The sequence below is a fragment of the Zootoca vivipara genome, chromosome 2 (genome assembly GCF_963506605.1).
Source record: "Zootoca vivipara chromosome 2, rZooViv1.1, whole genome shotgun sequence".
NCBI classification, from domain to species: Eukaryota; Metazoa; Chordata; class Lepidosauria; order Squamata; family Lacertidae; genus Zootoca; species Zootoca vivipara.
This window is the reverse complement of record NC_083277.1, coordinates 17367394-17381402: the sequence shown is the minus strand read 5'-3', so window position 1 is coordinate 17381402 and position 14009 is coordinate 17367394. Positions and strand designations below refer to the sequence as shown.

At 50.8% G+C, this 14009-nt stretch overlaps 2 protein-coding genes across 2 annotated transcripts; both read right to left on the bottom strand.

Moving 5' to 3' along the window:
• Window positions 1-1097: 1097 nt before the first annotated feature.
• On the bottom strand, window positions 1098-8258 carry LOC118080958 (uncharacterized). The gene is made up of 2 exons (XM_035107028.2): window positions 8095-8258; window positions 1098-2520 (listed from the first exon to the last, which is right to left on the bottom strand). The coding sequence occupies exon 2, from the start codon at window positions 2507-2509 to the stop codon at window positions 1541-1543; it is 969 nt and encodes a 322-aa protein (XP_034962919.1). The 5' UTR covers window positions 2510-2520; window positions 8095-8258; the 3' UTR covers window positions 1098-1540.
• Window positions 8259-9277: 1019 nt separating this feature from the next.
• On the bottom strand, window positions 9278-13600 carry LOC132591596 (uncharacterized protein K02A2.6-like; the record flags this gene model as incomplete). The annotated part of the gene is made up of 1 exon (XM_060270835.1): window positions 9278-13600. A coding segment is annotated over exon 1 (3885 nt), but the record flags the coding sequence as incomplete, so codon positions are not given.
• Window positions 13601-14009: the final 409 nt, after the last annotated feature.

Genomic DNA, 14009 nt, shown 5'->3' with positions numbered 1-14009 from the left:
TTTGCTGAGTCATTAGTTGGGTTCTCGTGTGATGAATTATTTTGCTATCTTGAGCCTTTTCAGGTATGCAAACCTTGGCATTCGATAATATGGCAAAAGCGTATTAATTGAGGTACACATCCCTGTACAGAGAGGGAGGGAGGGAAAGGGGGGGTCCGGCCAACATAGCAGGGCTTCCACCAAATCCTGCAGCCGGCAGGATTGTGCCCATAGCTGTAATTCTTCACTAACTCACAAGACAGCGACTCTTGAACGGGAAGGGTGGGAGAAGTGTCTGACCCACAAGATACACATTCAGGACTGAAGGGCTTCTGCTCTGGAGGCCAGGACCTGAATCAATGGATTCAAGCTACAATAAGGGAGATTCCAAACTAAATACCAGGAAGAGCTTTCTAACAGTGAGAGCTGTTTGGCCACGGGATGGACACCCTTGGAAAGTGATATAGACTCTCCTCCCTTGGAGGTTTTTAAGCAGAGGTTGGATGGCTGCCTGTTTATGTCCCCCACCCCGAACCTTGCCCCATCTTCTCACAGATAATCACATTTCCTGAAGCAACAATTCCTGGGCAATCCGCTTTCCTCCAGGATGTCCTTCGCGAAAAGGTCTGCAAGGCCAAGATAACAGGAGTTGTCCCCAAGTCTGCTGTGTCCTTTAATGTCCATGATCAACTAACACTGCACATGACCCTAGCTGTTCCTAGCAGGAGCTTGCCTCCTTCCTACCGGTGTTCGTAATAAACACGCAGGGTGTCACAGAGGCCAGCTCCAGGGGTCTAGTGGGTACCAACAGGTTTCACTGCTGTCCTGCATCAATACAACACTACAGCCCAAGGGGTGGTGCCATTTGTGCCACACTAGCCAATGTTGGACTCCCACTTCCCATCATCCCGCCCACACGAGTGGGGACAGTGCTGGGTATCCAGAGGGGCAAAGGTGTCCTCCACAGTCCTACTCACCAACACCCAAGCAGAAGGGGCAGGGGCATATTTCTACAGCAGAAGTAAAATCCCAGCAGACGAATTGTTGCAGAAAGAAGCCAAAATCCCCCCCCCAGCAAAAAGATTTGCTGGACCAAATTTGCCCCCCACACAAAAAAAAAGAAGAAAAAAATTATTTAATAAACCAGTAAACAGAACACAGAAGAACAAGTCGCATAAGGGGCAGTACTTGAACTTTCTGGGTTGGGGGAAAAGATTGTCACACATGATTCTAATCATTAAAAACCTTTACATACTTGGCAGTACGGCGGATGCATACATAAAATTTTAAATATGTGATTAAGGCATAGTTGTTCACCTAGGAAAAAAAGAAATGCCCTGCCCACCCTGAAATCATATCCTGGACAAAGGATTTTGATTGTTTTATACATCACTAGTGAATAATCATTCATTGGCAGCTATGTGATTGACAGGAACTGCAGAGAACATTGGAATAATGGGATCTTGAGGGTGGTGTATTTGAAACCGCTGCAGCGAGATGCCTTATAGTCAGTCCTTTTGACTCCCCAGCAGCGCCACAAAGCTACCTCCTGCGCAGTCACTCAACCGAGCCTTCCTTTGAAAAGCCTGGCCCACCAAGCCGACCAGATAGGCTTCACCTGATACTGAACTTCCCCGTTTTCTCTGTACACGTTGATATCGCTCTGCCCCTCACCGGAGATGAAGGTCAGATTTACTCCTCCACAAGTCACCATCAGTTTGGCATCGTCCTGCAGCACCACTGGCTCATGTGGAAATTCTTGCAAGGCCTTGTTGAGGCAGCTACGCAGCTCCTTCAAATCTCCCTGACTCTCAGAGATGTTGAATGGTAGGTCTTGGAGGACATCACTGATTTTGGCGAGACTGAGCGGCATCGGGTGGCGCCCAAGCCTTGCCACGTGGACTTCTGGGCTGGCCTCATCGAGGTGGTACGACGCCGTGCCGTTGATCCAGACCACTTCGATGTGGACTTCCCCTTTTCCGGAAAGGAACTCCTGCTTTGTTCCGTTACACTGAAGGATCATCCTGGAGTTCTTCCGCACCATGGCTGGCTCCTCAGAAAACTTGTGAACCGCTTCCTCCAAGCACTTACGCATGGCTCCCTGTTGCGGTTCCTGCATCTCGGCTTCCAATAGAGCTGCAAGACTGAGGTTTTTCTGCCCAACCAAGATGGCCCCTGCCGCGTTCTCCCCAGCTCTTGCCCTGTCGGCTTCAACGGGAGACTGCTGTCTCCACGGGGCCCAGAACAGAGCCCCGATAAAAGCCAAGGCGAGGAGGGTGAGAAGGGCAAGGAGAACCAGAATCAAAATCCAAGCTTTTCGTTTGCTCAGCGGCCTGGTCGTCTGAGTCATAGTGGCCTTGTCAGAGAAACTGGGCACGCCACATTCTATGCCGTTGAACCACGATGGCGCAGAGCTTCGTGGTAGGATTCCCCACAGTTTCTCTCTGTATGAGAATCTCTGCACAGGTATGAGCTTGCTGTCGTCCCCATCGTCCAGAAGCGGCTCAAACAGGTTGCTGTCATCCCTCATGCTGGCGAAATCTGGCAATGAAAAACAGCTTAAAAATGAGTGACTCCTGGGCATGTACACCGGAACGCAAACCCTTCTGCTCCATGTTAACAGATCTTCAAGCAGTATGCAATTTTATCCTGAGGCCTTTATATTTTGCATAGAACGGCTAACAAATTCATTAGCCAATAATTAATTAATACAATAAATTTATAGTTTTCGTTTCTACCCTACTCTTTCCTCCATACTTGGGTTCTCTACTCCGTCTTCATTGTCATCCTCACACCAACCCCCATGAAACAGATTAGGCAGGGAGTCATGTGACCAGCCCCAAGGTTACGCAATGGGCTTCATGGTCTCCCAGGTCCTAGTCTGACACTCTAACCCAGGCACCCCCAAACTGCGGCCCTCCAGATGTTTTGGCCTACAACTCCCATGATCCCTAGCTAACAGGACCAGTAGTCGGGGAAGATGGGAACTGTAGTCCAAAACATCTGGAGGGCCAAAGTTTGGGGGTGCCTGCTCTAACCACTACACCACACTGGGTCCTTGGAAGGTAAAAAGCGGAACACAAATGTAATACGTCAATAATAAAAACGGTATGAGAAAAAAAATTATGTTTCAACCTCCTTTTGGCTTCATTGATTATTGGTACATCCTATGGGATGTCATAGGGTGGCTTGGACATACCCCATTCCTGCCATCTGATCTGCACAAGTTATCTGTCTGTTCCCAGGCCCGATTTAAGTTGTTAATTCGTGCCTTTAAGGTCCAAAATCATGTGGTTATCTGAAGGACAGTGTTCCTCTGCCTGTGCCTTCCCAAGTGTTTCAATCCGCATTGGGGCTCTCCTCTGGATTCCTTCACCAGCTGAAGGGTGGTGAGTGTATCTTTAATAATAATAATAATAATAATAATAATAATAATAATAATAATTTGTTTCTTATACCCCACCCATCCGATTGGGTTGCCCCAGCTACTCTGGGCAGCATCCAGCAAAATTACAAAGTGAAACAGTAGGGTCTTTTCAGTTGTGGGGCTAATCCTATGGAAAGTCCTCCTTGGGAGACCTGCCTGGACAACACTGGACATTTTTAGTGTGGACAGAGGGTGGTTTAGGTTCATTTTCTATTATGTCTTACATGTGGGTTTGGGTTCTGAGTATACTGTTGTTTGGGGCTGTCGGTCACACGCACGCCATACATTTAAAACTTTATTCCGTCACCTTAAAACACACAGCATCTCCCAATGAATCTTGGGAACTGTAGTTTTTAGGCACGCCGAGCTGTGAGGAGACCCTTAAAAAACTACAATTCCCATGATTCTTTGTGAAAGGGGCGGCGGCGTAGTAAGACTGTTTTAAACGTATGGATGTGACTGTTTTCTGGATTTTCTGTTGTTGTCCTTACCGGAGACAGTAGAGGAACGGAAGACACGACCAGAAGCAGGGACTCAAGCCACAAAGATGGGTGGAAATGAAAGGGATACAGCTCACAACTAGAGCAGCATCAGTTGTTGCTGGGGCAACAAAGGGTTGGACTAGCTAGGAAGCAAAGGAAAATGGAGGGCTGGCAAGGTGCTGTTGCCACGGTGATGGAAACACATCTCCCTGATGTACAACACCTGGAGGACTTCCTGCTGGTCCTTCTAGAATGGCAAAAAAGACAATCACGGAAATGTATAATCAGCGCAAAAACAAAACTATGCCGTGATAAATCCCTGAAACGAGATATTGATAAGGTGAATAATACTAAAACTCAACTAATGATTACTCGTTTCACTGGAAAATCTCTATCTGTTTCCTCAGAAGGAAAATGTTAAGGGGCTGAGGTTTCCTTATAATCAAAACTAAACAGGAGCTGTAAGCTCTGAAGAGAATTGAAAATTACACAGCAGTCAGGGATAAACTTCCCCAAGAGAAGACTATAGTTGTTTAAACTAAAGGTTAGCTAACCTATGGGACAATTCAACTAATGAATATCATTGCTCTTAGAAAAGATTAAGGAAAGGGCTGTAAAAGCTCTGAACAATGGTGTCACACCATCACAACTAAGAGAGCTTTTACAGCCCTTTACTTAATCTTTTAACATTTCCCGTCTGAGGAAACAAGATAGAGATTTTCCAGTGAAACGAGTCACTTAGCCGGCACCTCGTCAAGGTTTACTTTTATTTAGAGGTTATTTAGAGATATTCATGTCTTTTCTATATCCTAGTTTCTTTTGGGAAATTTAAATCTATTATGTTTCTTTGAGTAATCATTAGTTGAGTTTTAATATCATTCACCTTATCAATATCTCGTTTCAGGGATTTATCACGGCATAGTTTTGTTTTTGCGCTGGTCCTTCTAGAAGGCATGAAAGGCTGGGCAAAGGATGCTCTCAAGTCTGGGAGTGTCTGGCAGGAGCAACAGGAAGAGGAGGCTGAGGGCCTCAAGTCAGCAGTAGGCCCAGGATGTGCTTGGCGGCGTAGAGCAAGCACCCTGCACTGTACCCCCAAGTTAACCTTCTTTCTTCACCACCCTATCCCAAGTGTTGAAGTCAGTTTCACCCGCCAGTCTAAACAAAAAATAATAAAAAGTCCTTCCAGTAGCACCTTAGAGACCAACTAAGTTTGTCATAGGTATGAGCTTTCGTGTGCATGCACACTTCTTCAGATACACTGAAACAGAAGTCACCAGACCCTTATGTATAGTCAGAGGGTGGGGAGGGGTATTACTCAGAAGGGTGGTGGGAATGGGTGATTGGCTGATAGGAGTGGTAAACCTGTTGATGACTACGACTGCAATTGGTCTTGCAGGAAAAAGCAATGGGTGAGATGGCTAAAGAAAGCTTTATCATGTATAACGAGATAAGAATCCGATGTCTTTATTCAGACCAGGTCTCTCCATGGTTTTAAGCTTGGTAATGAGTTGCAATTCAGCAACTTCTCTTTCAACTTCCCGCCAGTCTAGTTGGCTTCAGTGGGGCAGCCTCCCAAACCGAAAAGGCTACTTCCTTAGGTGACCTCCCTGGGGCGCAAGCCTGGGCGGTGTGTATGGAGGTCCTGGCCTGCCCACATGACAAGACACACCCCCCCGGCCCTGCTGATGTGGTCCAAAGGAAAGCAGATCAATACATTTAGCACCAGCTTGGCTGCAGGAGTTGCCGGAAGGAGGCGTACAAGGCGCCATCCAACCGCCTTAGGGACTACTCTCCGGATCTGTGTCCAGGGTTTACTCCTGAGCCTTTTCTTCTCCCGAATATATCCCGCAAGGCAGCAGAGGTTTAGGGCAGGGGTCCCCAAACTAAGGCCCGGGGGTCAGATGCGGCCCAATCGCCTTCTAAATCCGGCCCACGGACAGTCTTGGGAATCAGCCTATTTTTACATGAGTAGAATGTGTCCTTTTATTTAAAATGCATCTCTGGGTTATTTGTGGGGCCTGCCTAGTGTCTTTACATGAGTAGAATGTGTCCTTTTATTTAAAATGCATCTCTGGGTTATTTGTGGGGCCAGCTTAGTGGTCTTTACATGAGTAGAATGTGTCCTTTTATTTAAAATGCATCTCTGGGTTATTTGTGGGACATAGGAATTCATTCATATTTTTCAAACAAGGTCTGAGGAACAGTGGACCAGCTCCCTGCTGAAAAAGTTTGATGACCCCTGGTTTAGGGTCAGAGTTTTCATTCTCTTAGATGGGCTGCCTTCCCTGGTTGATGAGCCCCATCTGCCCCAGGATATTGGGCTACAGGGATAAAAATGGAGAAAAGGGCTAAAAGGCAGGCGAGAGCACCCCCCACCCATTGTGCTACTGTTATCAACAGTTTAAATAATTACGGTAGCTATAAAGGAGATAAGGTGTAAATCATTAGCCTCAGGAAAAAACCTCTCCCTCTCTGAACTGCATCTAAGTCGAGGAACTGATGCTCCTTGGATGGCAACTAAAATCTGCATTGTGGAAAGGCAGCATAGAAATAAACTTACTAAACCAAGCAATCAGTGTGTGAACTTGCCAATCTGGGCACTGTGTGGTACCCTACTGTTCACCCATAAACAGATACAAATGCACCCCACTCCACAATTGGGTAAACTAGATGGGGAGACTATAGGTTGAACACCAGAGAATATCTGAAGAAGGTATCTGAAGAAGTGTGCATGCACACAAAAGCTCATACCAATAACAAACTTAGCTGGTCTCGAAGGTGCTACTGGAAGGAATTTTTTTATTTTGTTTCAACTACGACAGACCAACAGGCTACCTACCTGTAACCAGATAATAAATAATAATAATTTATTATTTATACCCCGCCCATCTGGCAGAGTCTCCCCAGCCACTCTGGGTGGCTCCCAACTGAATATTAAAACAATACAGCATTAAATATTAAAAGCTTCCCTAAAGAGAACCAGAGAACCGCTACCATAACCATTGGCACTGAGATAGATATTTTTAACAAGGCATCCTCAGAAATGCAAAAAATGGGGCAATAGTGATTCACAAAGGGCAGGGATGTGAAAATAGGGGGCTGTCCCTGATAGGGGGCATGGTCAACTGGAGCAAAGAGAAAAACTACATTTTCTACCTGATAGGCAACTGTATAGAGCAGGCTTCCTCAAACTCGGCCCTCCAGCTGTTTTAAGACTACAATTCCCATTATCCCTGACCACTGGTCCTGCTAGCTAGGGATCATGGGAGCTGTAGGCCAAAAAACATCTAGAGGGCCAAGTTTGAGGAAGCCTGGTATAGAAAGCCCTGCCTGAGGCAAGGTGGCAACCCTGCTGACACTGGATCTAGGCCATTTGCAAGATTATTTAGGCTTGCAGGATTATCCCGTCTCCCTTTTCACAAGGGTCAACTGCAGACTGTATTTTGCTGGAGGGATTCAATCACATACTGGAAAATCAGGTTTGTGCAATCATTAAAGCAGAATGAAGTTCTCTTGCGCAACAAATCCGTGTTGTTGCTGTTTTTCAAAACAGACGTTCTGGGGTCAGGAAAGTAACAGGGGAATGCACTAAAGTGCAGGATGATGCAACATGGGATTAACGCTCAATAAAGAGCGGGTATCGTCTGTACCAGTAAATCAGCTCCAATGCTCAGTAATGAGAGCAGGTGTTGTCTAACCTCTGCGGAAGCCAGTCAGGATGGCTATTTAACGCGCAGGTTGCCTGGAGGAGCCCTGGGAGAAACTCTTTCTTGCAAATCAGAAGCATTATAATTTCAACAGGATTTCCGCCCTGGAAATTGCTTTTACCATCAGCCCCACCCACCCCAAACAGCAAGCTCTGCTTTCAGGGTATTTGCAGACTGGAATCAGAGCGGCTCCAGTCGGGATCCAACCCGCCCCGCCCCCTTTTCGACCTGCTGAAACGATTTGCAGCAACTGCTCCACAGCCGCCTGCGTTGCGCGCAAAAAGCAACCGAAGGGCGCGCGCAGATCCAAATACCGGGGCTACAAAGGAGGAGGGAAGATGGGGAAAGTGTCGTGGAGCTGAGATCTAGAACGCAATTGTTATCATCAGAAAAGCCGCGCAGTTGGAGGGGGAGGAGATTAGGAGAAGAAAAACTGAAGAAGCGCAGGACGGCACCCTAACACGCAAAAGACACGCACCCCAGAAACATGGCTATTTACCTCTGCCCCACCACTGTGGGGGTCGGCTGAGCTGCGTTAACCTCTTGTTCTCGCGCAGCGTCCCTTCACCGCCCGGATCTCGACCCGCCCAGCAGATCCAGCCGCTTTACAGCCGCGGGCGATCCCTCCTGGCTCCAGCCAATGGGAGGCGGTCCCAGAATTGCACCGTTCATCCGGTCTTAAGGGGTGGAGGAAAGAAGTTCAGAGCGCGCGGGGGGAGGAGAGGGGGGGCGAACGTCAGAGGCGGGTCCACGCGCTCCGGAATCTAAAATTCGCTCTCTAATTGTGTCGAGCGTAGGCATTTAAAGTCGCTGGTGGGGGAGATCAGTCTTCAAAGGTTGCCGTGCCGAGCGCGCTCGTAGAATCGTACAGTTGGAAAGGACCATCCTTATTTAGGCATATTCTCAGCCACTCAACTCACTCCCATTTGCCTGTATCTTGGCTTGTGGAGGAGGTTAACCAGCAGCTCCAGACAGTGCAGAACCACAGCTCCCATCATCCCTCACCATTGGCCACATGGGCTGATGGAAGCTGAGGTCCAAAATTTCTGGAGGACACTGGATTGGAGGTGGTTGGTTTAAAGCAGGGGTATGTTGTTAGAAAAACCACTCTGAAATGTACTCGGAGTCGAGAGTGAATTTCATGCTCTTTATTCAGCTCATAGTCATCAAGGAGAAGAGGAGAAGAAGAATGGCTCTTTTCCCAAAACCATCTGCTTATATACATTATTTACACAATGGGCCTTGCGTGATTGGCTACTTCAGGGCTACACCTGTGGGCCAATTATACTGTGGATTGACTTCTGCCTGCAGCCTGATTGGCTGCTCCTACAGGCCAATCAGGTAGCAGATTCGCTTCTGCCAGCCGCCTGATTGGCTGCTCCAGCAGGCCAATCAGGTTGCGGATTCACTTCCACCTGGAGTTGGATTGGGTAGCTCCCGCTGATTCTGAATCCTATTGTTCTAGGATTCAGCTCAGTACATAACACCCCTCCCCTCTAAGTTCCAGTCCTGCCCGGGAAGTTGCATTCGTAGTCCCCAAGGTCTGCTGGCCGCCTCCGTGTGCGTTGTGGCCTGGGGTGTTCCTTGGTCAGGGGTTCTGGTTCTGGCTCGTGTTCCGAGGCTGCTGGCTGTGCCGGGGCTGTCTGGTCTGGCGCCACTGAACCACTAGGTTGTGGCTCTGGTTCCGGTGTCCTTCCAGCCTCGGGGCGCCCCTCTGTGCCTACTGCTTCTGCTTCCCCTGCCCACCCCTCTCGCTCTACAGGCCTCACTGCCCTGCTGTCCCCTTGGGACCCCTCTGTCCCGCTCTCCTCCCGGGTTCCTCCTGGGAATCGTCGCCGTAGCTGGTCGCAGTGGCGGCGCCAACATTGCCCCCCTTCCGTTAGTACCTCGTACGACACGGGACCGGTCACCTTGGTGACTGTGGCGGGTACCCATGCTGGGCCTGCCCCAAAATTCTTTGCGTACACTGCGTCCTGGGCCACAAATGTCCGGGGGTTCCTGCCTTTCCCCACCACTACCTCATCCTGAGCTCTGTCGGGGTGAAGTCGGTCCAGTCTAGTTGCAAGGCGCCGGCCCATTAGTAGTTCAGCTGGGCTCCGGCCCGTCGTTGTGCTTGGGGTGCTGTGCTGTGCTAGAAGAAATGCGGCAAGGCGGTATTCCCAGTCCCCTTGTGTCATGCGGCGGAGGCTGTCCTTGGTGGTCCGCACCATGCGCTCCGCTTGGCCATTGGTGGCAGGGTGGAATGGTGCTGAGCGGATGTGGCGGATGGCGTTCTGCGCTGTGAAGGTCTGGAACTCCTCTGACGTGAATGCGGTTCCATTGTCCGAGACGAGGGTGTCAGGGAGCCCGTGGGTTGCAAAAAGCTTACGTAGTACCCGGATGGCTGCCGCCGTAGAAGTGGACGGTACCAGTGCGACCTCCAGCCATTTGGTGTAGGAATCCACCACTATGAAGAATGTTTTTCCCTGGAAGGGGCCAGCGAAGTCCACGTGCAAGCGTGACCATGGATGTCGGGCGGACTCCCAGGGCTGGACTGGGGCCCTTGGGGGATCCGGGCGGGATTCTTGGCAGGTCTGGCAGTGTTGGACCCAGGCCTCTATCTCTCTGTCAATCCCCGGCCACCACACATAACTCCTGGCAAGGGCCTTCATCCTCACTACCCCTGGGTGTGTCTCGTGTAGGGCTGTGAGGACCCTTTTGCGGAGGGGCTGGGGAACAACAACCCTGCTTCCCCATAACAGGCACCCCTTGTGGGCCGACAGTTCATGTTTGCGGTTTGTGTAGCCAGCAAATTCTGGCCCGGGGCTGCTGCTGGGCCATCCTCGCCACACCCAGTCCAGGACCCGGGAGATGACCCTATCTTTTGTGGAATGGTGCGCAACTTCTTGTGCCTGAATGGGTCGGTCGGGAAGCAGCTCCAGGGTCATAACCTCTTGCGCAGGCGCTGGGTCGGGGCCTGTTTCTGGTAGTGGTAGCCTGCTGAGGGCGTCTGCGTGGCCCATCGCCTTCCCAGGGCGGTGGATTAGTGCATACTGGTAGCCGGCAAGGAAAATTGACCACCTGAGGACACGTGGAGACAACACTTGGGGGGTCTGCTTCTCGGGGGCAAACAGGCCAAGCAACGGCTTGTGGTCAGTCACTATGGTAAAGGGCCGCCCGTACAAGAAATCATGGAATTTTTTTACGCCCTTCACGATTGCCAGACCCTCCTTGTCAATCTGTGAGTAGTTTCGTTCGGCTGCAGCAAGCGTCTGGGAGAAGTATGCCACCGGCACCTCTCTTCCATCCGGGAGTTGGTGTCCCAGGACAGCGCCGATGCCATAGGGAGAGGCGTCGCATGCCAGCACCACTGGCAGCCTCTCGTCGAAGTGTGCCAAGACCGAGTTCGAGACGAGCAAGTCCTTGACTGCCTGGAATGCGGCCCTTTGTCGCTGGCCCCACACCCAAGGGGCCCTTTTATCTAGGAGTCTGTGTAGGGGCTCCGCTACCGCTGCCTTATGGGGAAGGAAGGCATGGTAAAAGTTCAATAGTCCCAAGAATGACTGAAGTTCGGGCTTGCTCTTGGGCGCTGGGGCCTCACAAATGGCCCGCACCTTGTCACCGGTTGGATGGACCCCTTCTGCGTCCACCTTAAATCCCAGAAAGTCCACCTGCGGCACTCCCAGTAAACACTTTTCCCGCTTCACCTTGAGGCCCGCCGTCTGGAAACGGTGCAGGACGGAGCGGAGGCGGTCCTCAAATTCCTCTGGTGTGGGCCCGGCGATCAGTACATCATCGAAGAAAGGGGTGACGCCAGGAATCCCTTTAAGGAGAGAGTCCATTAGATTCTGGAATATGCCTGGTGCCACGCTAACGCCAAATTGCAGCCGCTTTACTCTGAATGCCCCTCTGTGCGTCACAATCGTCTGAGCCTCTGCTGTGGCTTCGTCCACAGGCAACTGTTGATACGCTTGGGCCAAGTCCAGTTTGCCAAAGATTTTTGACCCAGCCAGGGTGGCGAGGACATGGCTGACCACTGGCACTGGGTATGCATGGGCCGTGAGAGCCTTGTTTATGGTGCATTTGTAGTCTGCACAGATGCGGACCGAACCGTTAGGCTTGACGGGTGTGACAATTGGAGTTTCCCAGGGGGCGTTGGGCACCGGCTCCAGTACTCCTTGCTCCACGAGCCGGTCCAATTCCTCGTCTATGCGGGGTTTCAGGGCGAACGGGACCCGGCGGGCCTTGTGCCTGATGGGTCGTACAGCGGGGTCTAGCTGTAGGGCAATGGGGGGTCCTGTATATCGTCCCAATGCCCCATCGAAAACCCCTGGAAACTCTTTGCATATGGCGTCCACGTCCACTTGTAAGCTAGTGCGGTTCACCCCGGTAACGGCTAGCCCCAGAGGTGCAAACCATGCCAGTCCCAGTAAGCTAACGTAGGGGCCCTTAACTACCAGCAAGTCCAATTGTTGCTTTCGCCCTCGATATTGCACCCTGAAGGTCCCCACCCCCATTGTAGGGACCTTACGTTTCTGGAAGTCCCGGAGGGTGAATGGGGCCGGCCTTAGTTTGGGACCCCCATTAGGGCACAGTTCCCTTAATGTTCGGGCCGAGATTATGGATAGAGTTGAACCCGTGTCCAGCTCCATGCGGCATGGGGCTCCCTCTATCTGTACCTCTATATAAATTTTCTCTGTGCTGGGATGGGGCAACTGGAATACCTGGTAGTCCGTGATCTCCGTCGAGTTGCCTTGGTGCATGGTGCCGTGTGACCTGGGGCTCCTGGGTCGGTCATCTGATGCTTGTCGACGGGTGAGTCGAGCCCGACACACCCGGGCGATGTGTCCCAATTTTCTGCACTGCCTGCACTCTGCGTTGCGGAAACGACAGGTCCTCCTCTCGTGGTTCTCCCCGCAGCTTGCACAGTTCCCTCCTTCTCGTCGAGGCTGCTGTGGTGTGTGTGCTGCTTGAGTGCGCCGCTGTACTCGGTGTACTTCCTCCCTGTCAGATTCGGATTCGTCGGTGAGGTCTTCGTGGTAGACCCTCGGTTGGGATGGCGGGGCCGGTCGTGCCTCTTGCGTTGACCTCTCGGCGGCTTCGGTTGCCAGGGCTTCCTCCAGAGCAATCTGGAACGTGAGGTCTTTTTTGGCGTAGAGGCGTCGTTGCAACATCTCGTCCCTCAGGCCACCGACGAGGCGGTCACGAAGCATGTTCTCCAACTCTGAGAAGTTGCATAGCCGGGCGGCTTGGCGGAGGGAGGTCACAAACCCAGTTATGGTTTCCCCCGGGGCTTGCCGCTTTGCGTAGAAGGCATTTCGGCAAGCTACCACCGAGGGCTGTGGTGAGAAGTGCTCCTTCAGCCGTTCCATTATTGTTTTGTAAGAGACGGTAGCGACATCTCTAGGTGCAAGGAGAGCCCGGGCGATTTCAAACGTCTCCTCTCCACAGACGCTGAAGAATGTCGCCCTCTTCATGGCATCGTTGGTGACTTCTTTCGCTTGCAGGAGGAAGTTGAAACGGGCGGCGTACCCTTCCCAGTCTCCTGATGCTGGTTTGAATGGCGAGAAGCTGCTGTCGGTTGCCATTCTGGGTTCCTTGGGTCCTGGAGCTGAAGCCTGGATGCACAGTGCGATGCAGCGGTGCAGCAGGTGGCGGTGCTGCGGTGCAGTGCGTTTGTGGCGGTCAGCTCAGCAGGATCCCACCTTCGTCGCCAGTGAAATGTACTCGGAGTCGAGAGTGAATTTCATGCTCTTTATTCAGCTCATAGTCATCAAGGAGAAGAGGAGAAGAAGAATGGCTCTTTTCCCAAAACCATCTGCTTATATACATTATTTACACAATGGGCCTTGCGTGATTGGCTACTTCAGGGCTACACCTGTGGGCCAATTATACTGTGGATTGACTTCTGCCTGCAGCCTGATTGGCTGCTCCTACAGGCCAATCAGGTAGCAGATTCGCTTCTGCCAGCCGCCTGATTGGCTGCTCCAGCAGGCCAATCAGGTTGCGGATTCACTTCCACCTGGAGTTGGATTGGGTAGCTCCCGCTGATTCTGAATCCTATTGTTCTAGGATTCAGCTCAGTACATAACACCCTCCTTTTTCCTTATGGGGTATCCAAGAGCCCCTAGTGCAGGGGTCAGCAAACTTTTTCAGCAGGGGGCCAGGCCACTGTCCCTCAGACCTTGTGTGGGGCCGGACTATATTTTGAAAAAATAAATAAATGAACGAATTCCTATGCCCCACAAATAACCCAGAGATTCATTTTAAATAAAAGCACACATTCTACTCATGTAAAAACACTAGGCAGGTCCCACAAATAACCCAGAGATTCATTTTAAATAAAAGCACACATTCTACTCATGTAAAAACACTAGGCAGGTCCCACAAATAACCCAGAGATGCATTTTTTAGAAAACGACACATTCTACTCAT